At 43.7% G+C, this 15,036-nt stretch overlaps 1 protein-coding gene across 3 annotated transcripts in view; it reads left to right on the forward strand.

Annotated features, from left to right (window-relative positions):
• Window positions 1–14,666, forward strand: part of LOC135385572 (WASH complex subunit 2-like) — a 58,649-nt gene extending 43,983 nt beyond the window's left edge. For all 3 annotated transcript variants that reach the window (XM_064614965.1, XM_064614967.1, XM_064614966.1), the window contains exons 26-30: window positions 1,744–1,916; window positions 5,754–5,961; window positions 7,099–7,157; window positions 8,767–8,926; window positions 14,390–14,666. In XM_064614965.1, the coding sequence (XP_064471035.1) occupies window positions 1,744–1,916; window positions 5,754–5,961; window positions 7,099–7,157; window positions 8,767–8,926; window positions 14,390–14,526 (737 nt within the window). In that variant the 3' untranslated portion in view covers window positions 14,527–14,666. The remainder of the gene's footprint in view (window positions 1–1,743; window positions 1,917–5,753; window positions 5,962–7,098; window positions 7,158–8,766; window positions 8,927–14,389) is intronic.
• Window positions 14,667–15,036: the final 370 nt, after the last annotated feature.

Raw genomic sequence — 15,036 nt, forward strand, 5'->3', positions numbered from 1 at the left:
TGATAGGCGGTAGCATTGATTAGCATCAGTTGGGCAGCCCTTTTGCGCAACTTTTATTTCACTGTTCTGCTCGCTGCTTGTATCCAGTCTCAAAACTTATTTTTCAGGATCCGAAAATTCAATCTTTCAGAAAAGAATTTAAATAGCGCCATCGAGCAAAGCAAACTTTCCACAATACCAATGTGTTTTAATGTCCAATGATTAGACCCATTTCTTCGAGGAACAGACAGATTTTTTTGTATGCATATCAGCTGACTGGCTGTTGCTTTGGCTGCCTGATGTTTGGTGTTGGTCCCTCGTTGGTATCTCAGGACTTTCTGCTTGACTTTCACTATGCGCAAACATTTCGCAGGTTAACAGTGCCAGCATCTATAACTGTGATAAAAAATGTAGCCCTTCCAATGTGTGAAAACAACTGAATGCTGAGTGAAGAAAATAAACGAAGAACAACAAAGCAATCTACGCATCACTTGTGCGTCTTACATATGTAAGGCCTGCCACGGCCCAGGCACACACGCAACACTGTGACGTCATTATTTGCCACGTGACGGTATGACGTAGCTTATGACTGGGATAATGAGCGATTCTTTTGAACGATTCATTAGACTGAACTGAACTGAATGAAGCGATTCGCTAAACTGAACTGTTTTGGCAAGGCTCAATGTCGTCCTCAGTGTCAGAGACATGACATGTCTTGAACGGCAAGTGAAACCGCATTTACCACAGCACGGGAGGAGGGGAGAGGTAGCCATGCTGAAATGCTCCGATGGCAATTCGCTTGAACGAAAAACGAAACTATGCGGAAACTGAAATTGCGGAATATTTGGTCCCATTTTTTTTACCCTGGAGACGTCCAGAAATGGTTTTGAATATTCAAAAATTATCGAATACCTATTACTCGAATCAAATACGAATAATTCAAATTTGTTATTCAATTGATATTTGAAATTTCGAATATTCACACACCTGTACTTTTTTAACCATTCAGAGTAACCGCACACGTGACAGCTGACACCAATGACGTTCCTAATGTTAATGAGCTCACGCCTTGGATACTGAGAGGAAATAAAAAAACAAAATTCCAAAACCATTCCTATTGGTCGATCCACAAACTGCTTCCGGTAGCCAATTCAAGGACAAATTATATTGCTCTTGATGGTTTGTAACGATACTTCCTCACACGAAAAGTATATATATATTGACAATTTAGCGCATCAACAAATCTCAGGAGACGATGGCAGGAGTCTAAAATTAGCGCACTGGCAGCATAGCTTTGGTCACTGTGGCATTAGCACTTTCCCGCCAAATAGTAGGTTCAACTGTCGATCAGTAGCAGCGCAAGAAGCATGAAACACAGATGTTTAGTGGTTGCCCCTAGCAACGTGGGCGGAGCAGGAGGTGGTGGTGCCAATGACGTGATGTCCGGCGTGACGTACAGTAATCGAGGTCAATTAGTTTTGACAAGTATAGGGCCCCTGGACACTCTGTCAAACATTTAAATGCGTAACAATTTATTTTGAGAGTAAAGTATGTGTTTCTGAACTGGAATGAACTTGGCAATCACGCAATCATCTTCCTGTCCCTTATGCTTTCAATGTGTTATCAGTTGTGCTAGTCTGTCTTTTGCACGCCTGACTGCCTCAGAATATTATTCTTATTTTTGTGTTAGTCTTTCTGTAAGAGATGCAACTGTCATGTTTAAGCTGCTGGCCTTCATGTACATGTGTCTTTTACATTTTTCAGACAGCATAGAAGCAGAAGCCAAACCAAGCTCCTCTCTGGCTGTTCCTCAGGCAAGCATGGTAAAGTCTCCATCCACTGAAGAAGAGGACTTGTTTGCTGTCATGGAAAACACCCTGAAGCCTGTCCCAGAACCAGTAAAATCTCTTAGGACACGAGACACTGCTCGAACACAGGTATGAAATTCTTGTTGTACAGTAAAACCCGCGTATAACGATATCGCGTATAACGATATCCCTCGTAAAACGATGGTTCATTATTTTACCGTCAAAATATACATTGGTTCTATGGGGAAACGACCTGCGTATAGCGATGGAGACCGCGTTCCGAGTACTCGTATAACGATGTTGGACGCTGTCCCATGCGCGTAACCACGCGGCGATAAGATACAGTAGAGTCTCGATGCTACGAATCTCACGGGGTAGCGGAAAAAATTCTTATCATCCGAAATTCACATCAAAAGAATTAAACCAAAATAAAAATTGAGGCAAGACTTTTTATTTTTCAATACTGTCAGTGAAAGAGGTAGGTGGTAACGCTTTTATGGCTCCGTATTTGGCCAATGCAGCTCAAATTCGCGAGATGATTCAAAATGCCTAGCACGTGCTTTCCACCCGCAAGTCGCGCGACAGTGTTCTAAAGCGAGCTTCTCCTAAAGCACGCAGGCGTTAGGTGAAGCTGACTTGAGGAATGGTGACGTGTAGTGTTGCCAGAAGTTGTCCTGCTATGTTGTCTGGTTCCCTTTATGAGTTCTGACTGCTGTTTTCCCAAGCCACTGCGATGTCACACAGTTTCGCGTTTTTTTTTGTTTTTTTTTGCATCTGTTTGTTTTTCTTTTCTTTCTTTTTTGCTACACGTGGGGTGGCGCGCGACTTTTCGGGGACGCGCTATTTAGGTCAGCCCTCGTTTAACGATGTACCCCGTATAACGATGGAATTCGCGATTACCGTCAATATCGTTATACGCGGGTTTCATTGTATATGCCTTTGCATGTGCTCAGCATTGCACATGCATTTGTGCTGCTAAGTTATCTGTAACATATTTTCTGGAGCATAATGCCACTCTGGTTTTACGTGGGTAGACAGACAAATGCAGTGATGCTAGTGATAAAATTAGCACTGCTGCGCACCAGTCATTAAAGGGACCATGAAAGGGTATTTGACAAACCCACGATCATTTTTAAATTGTTCCCCTGTACTAAAGCATTCACTCTGTGGAATATGAAGTTGAAAATGGTTCAAATAGCCAAAGTATTCAATATTAACCACGGGCGTGAACGGCAGCTGTTACAGCCCGCCTCTAAGGCGAACTGGCCGTGACATCATACACAGAACATGTTGCCGATTCACGGACCGGCTTTTGCGAGTAAACTGCAAAATGTGCAAACAAGCTTGCATACTTCGTCATGAAATATGTTTTAATTTGACTTGGAGACAAGATTGTATCTAACCGTTGACACAGAATCCTACGAGAAATGTAATATAGCCGTTGACTGTCAGCATGGTTACCAGAGCACGTTTTCGTCCTTGAACTACTTCTTCGTCAGAACATACCTCCGTCAGTGACATTTTACGAGCTGCTGTGTACCGAACGACCCATAGACGGTTGTGTGTGTCACATAATCTCTTCCTCCATTGCTGATAATTTGCCTATCGCCAAATTTCGAGTGATTTCGACGGCAGATATACGACGTCGTTGTTGTCCAAACCGAAACCGTGCACCCACGTGGTCCGGCAGGGTGTGTCCTCCTCGTCATTTACAGTTGGCTTTAAGGATTGGATGACGATGACGTATGCCCGCTTCGAAGGCTTGTGTCCAGCGGTCACGCCCCGCTATTTTTCTCTGATAACTGCGCCCCTGTTGTACTGAATACGGTTAAAAGTCTATGTGTGTACGACAGTAAGGGATCATGAGAACGGCTTCCTGCAGAGTACTCAGAATTTGCAAAAATCATTTCATGGTCCCTTTAAGGGCTGTGCGGATAGTAAAAATGTTGAATACCAATCGAATATGGTACTATTGCAAATATTTTACTTCGAATATTGAATTGAATAATGATTTCAAGTAGCCCAGTTTTCTGCAATGTGCACACACAGCACATACAACCACTTTTTGATAATCACAGAAATAGTATGGCAGTAGTATGAAAAAATAGTGTGACAGTAATAGTATGGCAAATAGGGAGGCATCAGCTAGTATGAAAAGATGAGGAAAAGGTTGCCACCCCCACAAGACAACTGACACTGCTACAGTTTCAGGTGCAACCCACTAGTGGGGTACACCCTGAACTTCAGTATAAGGGCTATAGGGAGGACACCCATTCGTCACACATAAACACACACATGTGCGCTGCCTAATTCCAAGGCAATTGCTGATCAAACTTTGGTCTGCTAAAATGTCTCACAAACGCAAAGCCATGATGGATGATATGAACAGGCGAGATGCTGGGCACATCTTCCATGCTTGTGCCGGCACCATAGCTCGACGAACTCACTCATGAGGGCCACATGGGTGCTTTCACCCTCACCCTCATGCCCATGAAGTGAGGGTGAGTAAAAGGAAGCTGGTGATAAGGCCTACCATGAGTGCACTCATGAGGCCTTGCCCCTCGTGAGGCCTTGTCACTTGTGAGGCCTACCATGAGTGCACTCACTGATAAGGCCTTTGAAGGTTATGAGACCTGTTATGAGGCCACTCACCAATGAGGCCTTGAGGGTCATGAGAACCGTGTTAACATGAGTTACTTTGAGGCGTGTGTGGCCTGCTATGAAGGCACTTACTAATGAGGCCATTGAGGGGTGTGAGGCCGATTAGTGGCAATCACTCACTCAGATAGTTCCTCTGCTTGGACACTGCGGACAGCAGAACAATTAACTTGAATTATTGTTTGCTGCTTTGGTGCTAGCAACACTGCCACTGGTACGTGACACTCTGAAGGAGCGCCGTACACGATTTTAGCAACTTAATTTTATTTAACTTCTGTAGGAACACAGTGGAGCAATGTAATTTGAAATATGTATTATTTTCTGCTTTGGTGCCAGTAGTACAACGATTGGCATATTGTAGCTTAAAGGGGTGGCACACATGCTTTTAAGAATTTTATTTAATTCTGCCAGAAGCACAGCGGAGCAATGTAATTTGAATTACTGTTTACTGCTTCGGTGCCCGTGGTACAACCACCGGCATATTGCAGTTTAAAGGGGTGGTGAACACACGTTTAGGACTTGTATTTAACTTCTGCCAGAAGCACAGTGGAGCAATGTAATTTGGAGTACTGTTTAATGCTTCGGTGCTAGTGGTACAACCATCGGTACATTGCAGTTTAAAGGGGGAGTGCACACGCTTTGAGGAATTTTACTTAACTTCCGCAAGACGTACAACGGAGCAATGTGTTTTGAATTACTCTTTCCACTTTGGTGCCAGTGGTACAACGCCAGCATATTGCAGTTCAGAGGGGTATTGCACACGGATTTAGGGATTTTGCTTAACTTCTTCCAGAAGCACAGCGGAGCATGTAATTTGAATTACAGTTTTCCGCTTTTTTGCTAGTAGTACAACCACCGGCATATTTGCAGCTTTAATCCCTACAAGCAAAGCAACGGGGACCTCTCTGATTGCGAGTAAAGAGAAAATATGTACATAGCAAGTGTGCATTGCCTGCACTTTGGTGTGCTCATTTAGTTGATTCGCATCATTGAGATTCTACTTAGTATAATTTTTCTTCTATTTTCACACCTGTTCCATGTAACCATTGTGCAAGTTCCAAATATATGTGTACAGCTACAGTACTTCATACATTCTCATATTTTTAGCAATGCTGTTCATTATAGCTATGCATGTGTCTGATATATATGTAGTTTACTTTTAATATTACTCATTATGTTCATATCGTAAGTTTTGTATGTATAATGTATTCATTAGGTATTATTTACGTATTAGCGTTGATCAGTGTTTGTGTGGTGTCTTCCAAACACTATTCTATCTAAAGGTGCATAAAGCATTTTGTTTCCCAGGTTCAGCTGGCACATGATGATGAAGACGACCTGTTCTCTGCCTCTGACAAAGTAACAATACCTGTTGTTGGAGATGGCTTGTTCTCATCTCGTCCCAAAGCAGCCAAGTCTTCTATAGCGGAAAACCTATTCTCACCTCCAAACAAACCAATTGATGACATCTTTGCTGAGCCCTCAGCAGTGGATTCAGATGCTCTCTTTGGATCAGGTAGGAACTTTAATATCTCTTTGCCGAAGGGGCAAATGCAGTGCCTACCCACATGTAGTGTAATGGCTGATACAATGGAATTTTCTACATAATAGCTGCAATAGCTGCACCTGTTTTGAGTCAAGTGGACCCTCATACTTAGCATATAGGTTGCTAGACACCAAGCTGGACCAAGAGAGTTTGCATGACGTTTGCATGACTTCTCTTTCAATCAATGATCAGATTCCTTTGCATTCTCTCTGGCTCAGACATTCAGTCCAAAAACGTCAAAAGCAATATTTCTGGTTGGCAATATAAGATAGCTTTCTATCTCTCTACACATTGAATATGCTTGGTGGTGGGATTGAAATTCTGTAGAGGAGAGTGACACCCATATCTGCCTGTGTTTTAGATATATCCTTAGTGTTATAACACCTTTCGGGAGGAGTGGTGGTTGCTTGGAAAGTCCTTGCCCTGCAGTATAGGTAGAGCCTGAAGTTTTAGGGTTTTACCCGATTCTTCCCCGAATTCGCACCCCGAATTGAAGGTTGCCTCTTTAGGGTGAAACCCGATTTTTACCCGGCAAATTGCCCTCACTGGGATGTCTGTAGGAATGCACTAACTTACTTGTTTGGTAGAAAAATGCAGTTACATCACTGTTTGTACCAAACCGCTACAGTTAGTTTGAGTAACTGAGCCACATTTCTCCCCAAATTTAGCGTACTGGAAGTTTTATCAACCAAATTTGCATGAATTTAGTGCACATGTTTATTTACCTGATTTTTACCCCCCGAATGTAGGAAAAAATATTTCCCGAAAACTTCAGGCTCTAAGTATAGGCTTTTAGTGAAGCTAGGCGGGTGGTGTGCCAAGCGCAAAGGGAAAAATAAAATATCACAAAGAGTGCTTATGTTCAGGCTATGCCAGCTACAATGTCAATTTGGTAACTGTATTGGGAAAAAATATGTGCCCAGCAACTGTGCACCAGGTTTGCCTTGTCATAAACACAAAAAATGTAGAACTGTAGTTAGAGAGATTATGCAGATATGGGCAGTCCTATGACATCCATGATTATCGCTGTAAAAGGCATCCACTGTGTTATCTCATTTTCGTCTGGCTTTTGGTGACGGCTGTTCATGACCAAAACTCTACTTTCAGGAGATAGCCCAGCAGCGTCAGCTAAGACCGAGACAAAAGTGCACACATCCCTATTCCAGGTACTGTGCACTTAAGGCTAGCTTCCTCAAGATGCAGCCTCCTGTGTAGCTTTCTAGTTCTTAGGTCTGCATATTGCTACAAAATGGTACAGCCGAGCCCGTTTGCTACGATCTTCGGCATATGTAATGATAACTCTGATATTATGATCAAATTGCTTGTTTCCATCAGCTCACCCATTGTAAAATTGTACTCACGAACACAGCTTGATGTTTATCCCGCAAAAGGAAACAGCCCTGGAATCGCGAAATTAAGTACTCCTGAATAACTTCGCAAATGACAGAATGCGCAATTCGCGAAAATTAATACATCATGTATAAAAATACATTTGCAGTACTTCACCTTCATGCAGTACATATCATGAAAGAAGTACCATATGGCATGAAGATATGGTTAAAGAGCTTCTAATGATGGCGCAAAAGATCATGGAATTTCACATTTCTCTTCGTATTTGTGTTACTGTATGCAGAAGGGGAGTACAGTAAAACTGAGCTTTTGAGGTGACACATTCCCCAACAACGCATTGCACTCCTATGGATGTCCGGGGAATATCCGAGAACGGACATTCGGACATCCCATGTACATCCGTTTTAGGTCCATCTTATGTGTGAGAGAAGGGCAGAATGAGACAGAAAAACAGTGCCACTGTAGCGCCCAGGGATGTCCCGTTTGGATATTAACGGATCAAAATGGGCAGTGCAGGGGACGTATATTGGTTTTTTATAGGTCTGTCGGTTTTGTTTCGTAAGGCCGACTTAATGTTGACATAATTTACGAACTTCTACATTTGTCAAGAAATACTCAGACTTGTGCATCGGTAACATTGTTTTAGCATGCAAAAACATGCACTGTGTAGAAAGTGGTTGTTTCCTCCAGTTGCCCATTCTTTGCAGCTCCAAGTGTCGTGTCAACAGGTGTGAGCAAAGCCGTCGAAGCAACATGCGAAACACCGCCGGAAACTTCCTCACGCACATTTGACAAAGTGTGACGAAACTTTCATTGCAGCTTTTAGTAAAACATTGACCTACGATGAGTCATTATAAACCAAATTTTCCAAATTTTACGTTCCAGTAGTTGACGTACACTTCGTGTCGTGCCTTGTAGTTACAACAGTAACTCCTGTTACTATGAACTCCTCAAACACACGCAGACGTGGCACAACGGCAAGGCAAACCCGCCACACACAGCAGGAAGGAGCAGAGGAGCCGACGCTACCACCATCTAGGCGTTCAGGTTGAAATTACGCCGTTAGATACTTCCACCGGCGATGTTCTCACAAATTAAGCATCCGTCAGTGAAAACGACACTTTATTTTGAATTGTAAATGGCATATTTGAACTTCATTTATTACTACACCTATGCTGGCCGCACTTTCTTGCTTTTTGTCCCAGACGTGCGTGATAAATCCTGTCTGGACGTTCCCCTGCGCGCCATATGGCACAGTGGGCAGCGCTTAGCGATTTGGGCAGACCCGGGTCTTAAAAGAAACATCCGACTGATGTAAGCTAGGGACTGCAGACATTCGGATCTGTTATGTACATCCGACGGACGTTCGGTGTTGTTGGGGTTGTGACGAATGTCAGAAGTTGCTGATATAGTCCGTATCCACAGGATGACACAACTACAGTCAAAGATGTATTAAGCAAGCCAGCTCCGCAGAAGCAGGACATATTCGAAGACGACTATGACATTTTCTCATCGCCCTCATCCAAACCAGTCTTGAAAAGCAGCAAGCACACATCCCTTTTTGGAGACAACAATGATGACACAGGTACGCTTTTCTTTCTTCTAGAAATGCAGATTTTATGACATAGCAGCATAAATGCTACAGGTTACTCTCCATCATTTTTTCGGTTTACTTGAAAAAGGTAACAGTACATATAGACTGTTTACAGCAGCCAGTTGCTTCAGGCGCTAATAGATGGCACTAGACTAGCCCCGCTATTGCTTGCCTGCTGCGGGTGCCTGTGTGCCTTTGCCTCTGTGAGTGCTTCCGAGCTTTTCAGCCGCTCTGCTACAGTTCGATGCAAAATGTGGAAAAGCACAAGGAAGACTTGTTCCGTGATTGAGTGTAGAAACTATGACAGAGATCTGATCGCGTGGGACGAAGCAGTTTGTCAAATTCACGAGCCGTCGCTACACAATGACTGCCCGTGTTCGAGGCCTTTTGCAATGCACGGATTCCCACAAGGAGAGAAAAACAAGCTGATACGACAACGGTGCGTACCGAATCTTCCGAGGAAGGATTTCAAACCGGAAAAGTCAGCGAGGGTGAGCGATGCAGCCCTCAAAGTGGCGGAGCATTTCTGTGTGAGCCCCAAACTCTGCTGTAGGTGTTGGCTGCTGCTTGTGAGAATAAACTTCCTCCATAGCTGCAGGGGTCACGTTCCTTGCAGTACAATGATTCCATGTACATGCCTTGTCAGTGCACGAAGCATTCGTGAACCCCTTGCTTGTCGCCTCTGGAATTTGAATAGGAAAAGAAAGAAAAATATGTAGATGTTTGTCGCCTCTACAACCTTGATGGGCAGTGCATAGATATGACTGCACCTGTTGCTCAAACCCGCTTTACAGGTGCACGTTGCCGCCAAAGTTGGCCCAAAGCGAATCTCTATATTATACGTTCTGCTCACTGTTTGTGTCGACTTGATGTCAGCCTTTAAAATGCATACACTATCGTTGCACTGGCACAGTACTACACCGACATGGCCACTGTCAAACACGTTCGTTCCCTTTGCAAACCCTCTGTAGTTCAGCGCAGGCTTTCCGTCTCCCTCTATCTCGTTGATCACGTAGTTGTATACATCTGAAATCAACAATAAAAGTGTGCTACTTCATAACGAAAACATGACAGCCCTTGTACATGCATATCTTCCTCAGGTAGTTGTACAAAAGCAAGAAATCACGATCTTATGATATTACATTATGAACGTATCCATAACGTAACGTATGCGCAACAAAAGAAAAAAAAATGCCGAAATGTGTAGTAACTCAAGCATAGTGGGACGCACAAGGGCAGAAATATCACTCTAAATCTAACAAATGCAACTTAAGTTATATAAAAAAAAGTGCACTCACCTGACCGTTTAAGCTTCGGCCAAAGCGTCGTGTCATCCTTCCATCCGGAATTCATTGCAAAAAGTTTTAAATCGGGGAAAGCGTCTCTGGGTTGCACCGCCGTACTGCGCGCTCCGTGCCAACAGGCAGGCGAAAGAGAAGGCAAGCAATGGCGCGCAAGGTCACGTGCGGTAAGATGGCGGCGCCCAGATAACTCTGCTGTAAACGGTCAATAGATGCTGCTTCACTGGTTTTAGCTCCGTCCCCCAGAATGTTGACTGAACTGTGAAATTGTGACATGGGCACTCGTTCTTGTGTTTCTATATGTGACAGAGACGTGACTGCCCCAGTGATAAGGCATACCAGATCTAACCGTGTATTCACACCAGTCAGTTTTCTGCCGGCTGACGCTCAGGCGGCAGGGAATGCCACCACTCTCTGGTGCCACGAGACTGGCGCTTTTCGCCGCGTCACCACTTTCTGGTCTCAGGAGCTTCAGTCGGAGGCAGCCGGACATCTTGTCCTCCTGGCACAGATTCTGACAACTGACGGCGTCTGCTGCCAGCAGAAGGAGAAGGTGACGCAGCGGACACGGATCATACTTGCTTTTCATATCACGAGTATTGCTCTGCATGTGTCCTATACAACGGCATTCACTGTACTGTGGCCAATTCTGAATTGGAACGCCAACGAAGCTTGGCTTTACCCCGAAAGTGGTGCAACGACACACCGGTGCAGCTTCGGAATAATTATGCAATGCATAGATGGATGCCTACAATGCAGTGTTGCATAGGATGTTCTTTTTTCTTTTCGTGAGGCAAAACAGACACGAAATACAAAGTATGAATTTTATAAACACGGGTATTTCTTTCGCTGGACAAACCGTGGCTACACATAATCATTTGCTTGTACCTTTCCAATAAATGTATAAAAACATAATACAGTCGACCCCCGTTTATCCGGACGGTGCCGTTCCCGGCGAAATCGTCCGGATACCGGGGCATCCGGATAAATGAAACGACCGAATAGAAACGTCCTACAGAGCAAGGTTTAATTAAAACACAGAAATCTCGTCAATGACAGCTGTTACATAGTAGTGTAGGAACTCGATTCCTGCAAACTTTTGCTAATTGCATGGAGTTGAGCCACGCTGTTGCGCTGCTCGAAGAATGTCAGTGCGGACGCAAAGTGTCAATGTCGGAGCCTTGTTTCTCACTGGCGTCATCGGCACTGTCTTGCTGCACATCATTGGAGGCAACAGCAGCAATCATACCGTCATCAGTCATAGCTGCACACGCGTCATCATCCTTATCAACGTCAACGTAGTCAGTAACCGTAGCATCATGTACGGCAGTCGCAGTGAGCCTCTGCATCAGGGATTGCAGCTCAGCTAGGGGAATGTCTTCATCCGCCAACGGGCCGTAAGCAGCAGGCCCTCGGGTTGGAGTTTTCCCCTCTAGAACCGGACAGTTGCTCGAGATATTTCCAAATGACTGGACTGGTCAACGTGACCCAACGCACACAAACAGAAAAGGGGGTCATCGTGCACAGTTAGCTCCCCTACGGAGGAATGTAGGTCCCTGACGTGTGACGGGAATAACCCCAACCACGACAGATGGTCATGACCCCAAAACAGCGAAAAGGGTAACGAAGCGGGGTCAGCGTCTCCTCATACTAACCGTAGTCCGGATAACTGAAGCTGGATTACGAGAATTTTCGACTTTCGTTCCCTGGAATTCTTGTCCGAGTCCGGAAGCTGAAGTCCGGATAAACGAGAACAAAATATATGGAGTAAAATCCGTTCCCGTGCCTTTTGTCCGGTTACCGCGGGATCCGGATAAATGAAGTCCGGATAAACGGGGGTCGACTGTAATTGGATGCTAAAGGAAAATAAAAATTGAATTGGTTTAATGCATTTACTTAATTATTGCCTACCTGCAGCACGCTATCGCGCCTATATTGGTGCTCAGCTTCGAGATACGCTTCATTTGTGGAAAATAAAATCAGATGTGTCAAGGTCCATTCTCAAAATACTCTGACAGGCGTTTGGGTCGTCCACACGGAGATCTGGATTTAGGCTGTTTTACATTCCATAACGCTTCTTCAGTATGTATTCTTTGATGTATGTATGTTTTTTTGTGTGAATGCACTCTGCGTCATTCACAAAGAGTGCAAGTGCAATATGTTTTCTCGTTCATTGGTCCATCCTACGCTAGACACAGACGCAATGGAAGCGCAAAAACGGAAACAGAAGAGATCGGAAAACTGACTCGTGTGAATGCTAGAGTACGAGCGGGCGTCTTCAGACGCGCAGTGACCCCATTCATCTAGGATATCCCCTCACTCCTTCCCAACTTGCTGCCGGCAGAAAACTGACTCGTGTGAATACAGGGTAAGAACAGACAAAAATGTTTCAGAGTACATTGGCAATTCACAATGCACATGTGGCTTCTACTAAAGCTACTGTATGTGCGAAAACAAACAGCATACTGAGAAAGAGGGTTTGACTTTTAAACGGTCAGCCGAGAAAAGTGGCATAGATGCTTCAAAGTGAGCACTTGCAAACCTGAACTGTTCAGCTTTGTGAACCCACAGAAGTCCTGTGTGTGGTTGACATTTATTGTGTGCATGATAATGTTGTCATTATAATAACCATTCATTGTGTGCATGTTCGATGTTCATGATGATATCTGAGAAGTCAAAATTAGGCTTCAGGCCCTGGGATTAGCGGTGTGCGAGTACCAAAATTTAGACTGCGAATAGTTATAGAATATTTGAAACTCACTGCAAATAGTTTTCGAATAGCTGAAACTCACTGCGAATCAAATACAAATATTGAAAACCAAGAATTTGAATAACTTCAAAATATTTTCATCGAGTAGTAGAGCTGTGCGAATAGCAAAATTTCCAGTGCGAAGAGTTTACGAATATTTAACTTGCACTGTGAATCGAGTCCGAATAATTTCTTCAGACGGCGAATGAAATTCGAATAGTAATCGGAAAATTCCCAATTCAAATAATTCTGATTACCTCATGGTGAAATATTTTGTGGTGGTGTGCTCATTCGGTGAGCCTTTTCACCCAACATAACATATCATGAGAGAAAGGTCCCTCTGTGTTGTATATGGTAGTCTGCATTAGTGGGATGAACTGCACTGAGAGTTATTCAACATATTCCATGCCGCCCACATCATTTCTATGTTTACATTGTGAATTTCCTGTACGTTTTTTAGAAACTGCACATATTTCCATCTGTTTCTGAACATAACTCTGAAAGTTGGGTGTACATTTACTGGAACATACAGCGCCCAGAGTACAGTGTTGACCACGAAGTCACAGAAGTTGTAGACAGAATATTGTAAACAGTGTAAAACGGGCTTCACCTAACACTCGAGTGTAATGTCGTGAAGCCCACTTGCAGAATAGAGCCGCATATTCATATTCGAAATTGCGAATATTCGCACACCTCTACCTGGGACACATGTTGCACAAAATGTATGTATCCAGCATGATGTCCTGGTACACAAGAGAGCTTTCAATCTAGCAGGTCAGGAAACATCCTCTCTCAGTGTGTCTGTCATCTGATGAGCCTAACAGTGAGACACACACTTTCTTGTTCGTGCAGTTTTTTCTCTCTTTTTTTTTGTATGGCACTGCCAAGGTAGCTTGTCATCGACAGGTCTCGCTACTCTCTCATTGCAGCAGACGCTTTTTTCCCAGCCAATAAAAGTGCTCACATCAGTCAACATCACACACACGAATATGAGCACGGAGAGTTTGCGGCCACAGTACTCTCTCCTGTAAACTAATTTTTTCAAGAAATGCAGAAAGCAAATACTTTGCGTGACAGTTCCTGAAGGTAGTATGTTCATGTCATGCAGTAAAAAAAAAAAAAAAAAAAAATTTGTTCGAGGCGCCCTCTATGCCCCATTAAGGGAGGGAAATTGTGGGTTCCTTGTGAACCACAAATTCCGGGAGAGGAGGAGATTTTCTGCAGGTCAAAAGTTCCTATCCAACTGCTGCAAAATGATTCTCATGAGCAGATGTCACACAAGGACAGGTGGTTGCCCCCACACAGCGAATCAGAATTAGCTGAGTTTCTTTTAAGGAAATTTCTCTGTGACTATTGAGGACAGGGTCAGGTGATCAGCATGCTATTCCCTCTCACACTTTACAGATGACATTTTTGCGTCGAAGCCAACTCCAAAGAGTACGAGTCAAGTAAGCCAGAAACCTTCAGCAACCTTGAAATCAGCCACCTCTCAGAGCGTGGATTTTAAAGATCCACTGTTGCATGGAGCAGATGATGACTAAACTGGTCGTGTTATAGTAATCTAAACCACATGTTGTTACTAGCATACTTTTTATGATTGTAGTAGTATTTTGTTGAAGGCACCAGCTACATTTTTGCAGCTTTGTGTACATATGTAATAAAGGTACTGTTTGTTTTGGTATTGATTGGTATGTTTTGTGTGATGAAAATTTCGTGTGAGCAGGCCAGAGCACTATGCATGTCACTTATACCCACATGTAACTTTCGATGGCTTTGTCTAGATATGTGCAAATTTGTAACTGCTACTTCACATGTGGCACATCATAGACAGGTGTCTTAATGTTTTCTATGTTCATATTTAGTAGCATATTTTTATCCGGAAGAATCATTGTGAGGAAACATGCCTAATTTAAATTGAGTTTTGTGTTTCGTAATGCCCCTCATTGGCAAAAGGTCCACATTGCTATATTCAGATTTAAAGCTGTCAAATGCACAGCAATCATGGGGTTTTGCCAGCCTCACTGACTGCACTTTAACACCACCACCAATGT

The sequence above is a fragment of the Ornithodoros turicata genome, chromosome 2, assembly GCF_037126465.1.
Source record: "Ornithodoros turicata isolate Travis chromosome 2, ASM3712646v1, whole genome shotgun sequence".
NCBI lineage: Eukaryota > Metazoa > Arthropoda > Arachnida > Ixodida > Argasidae > Ornithodoros > Ornithodoros turicata.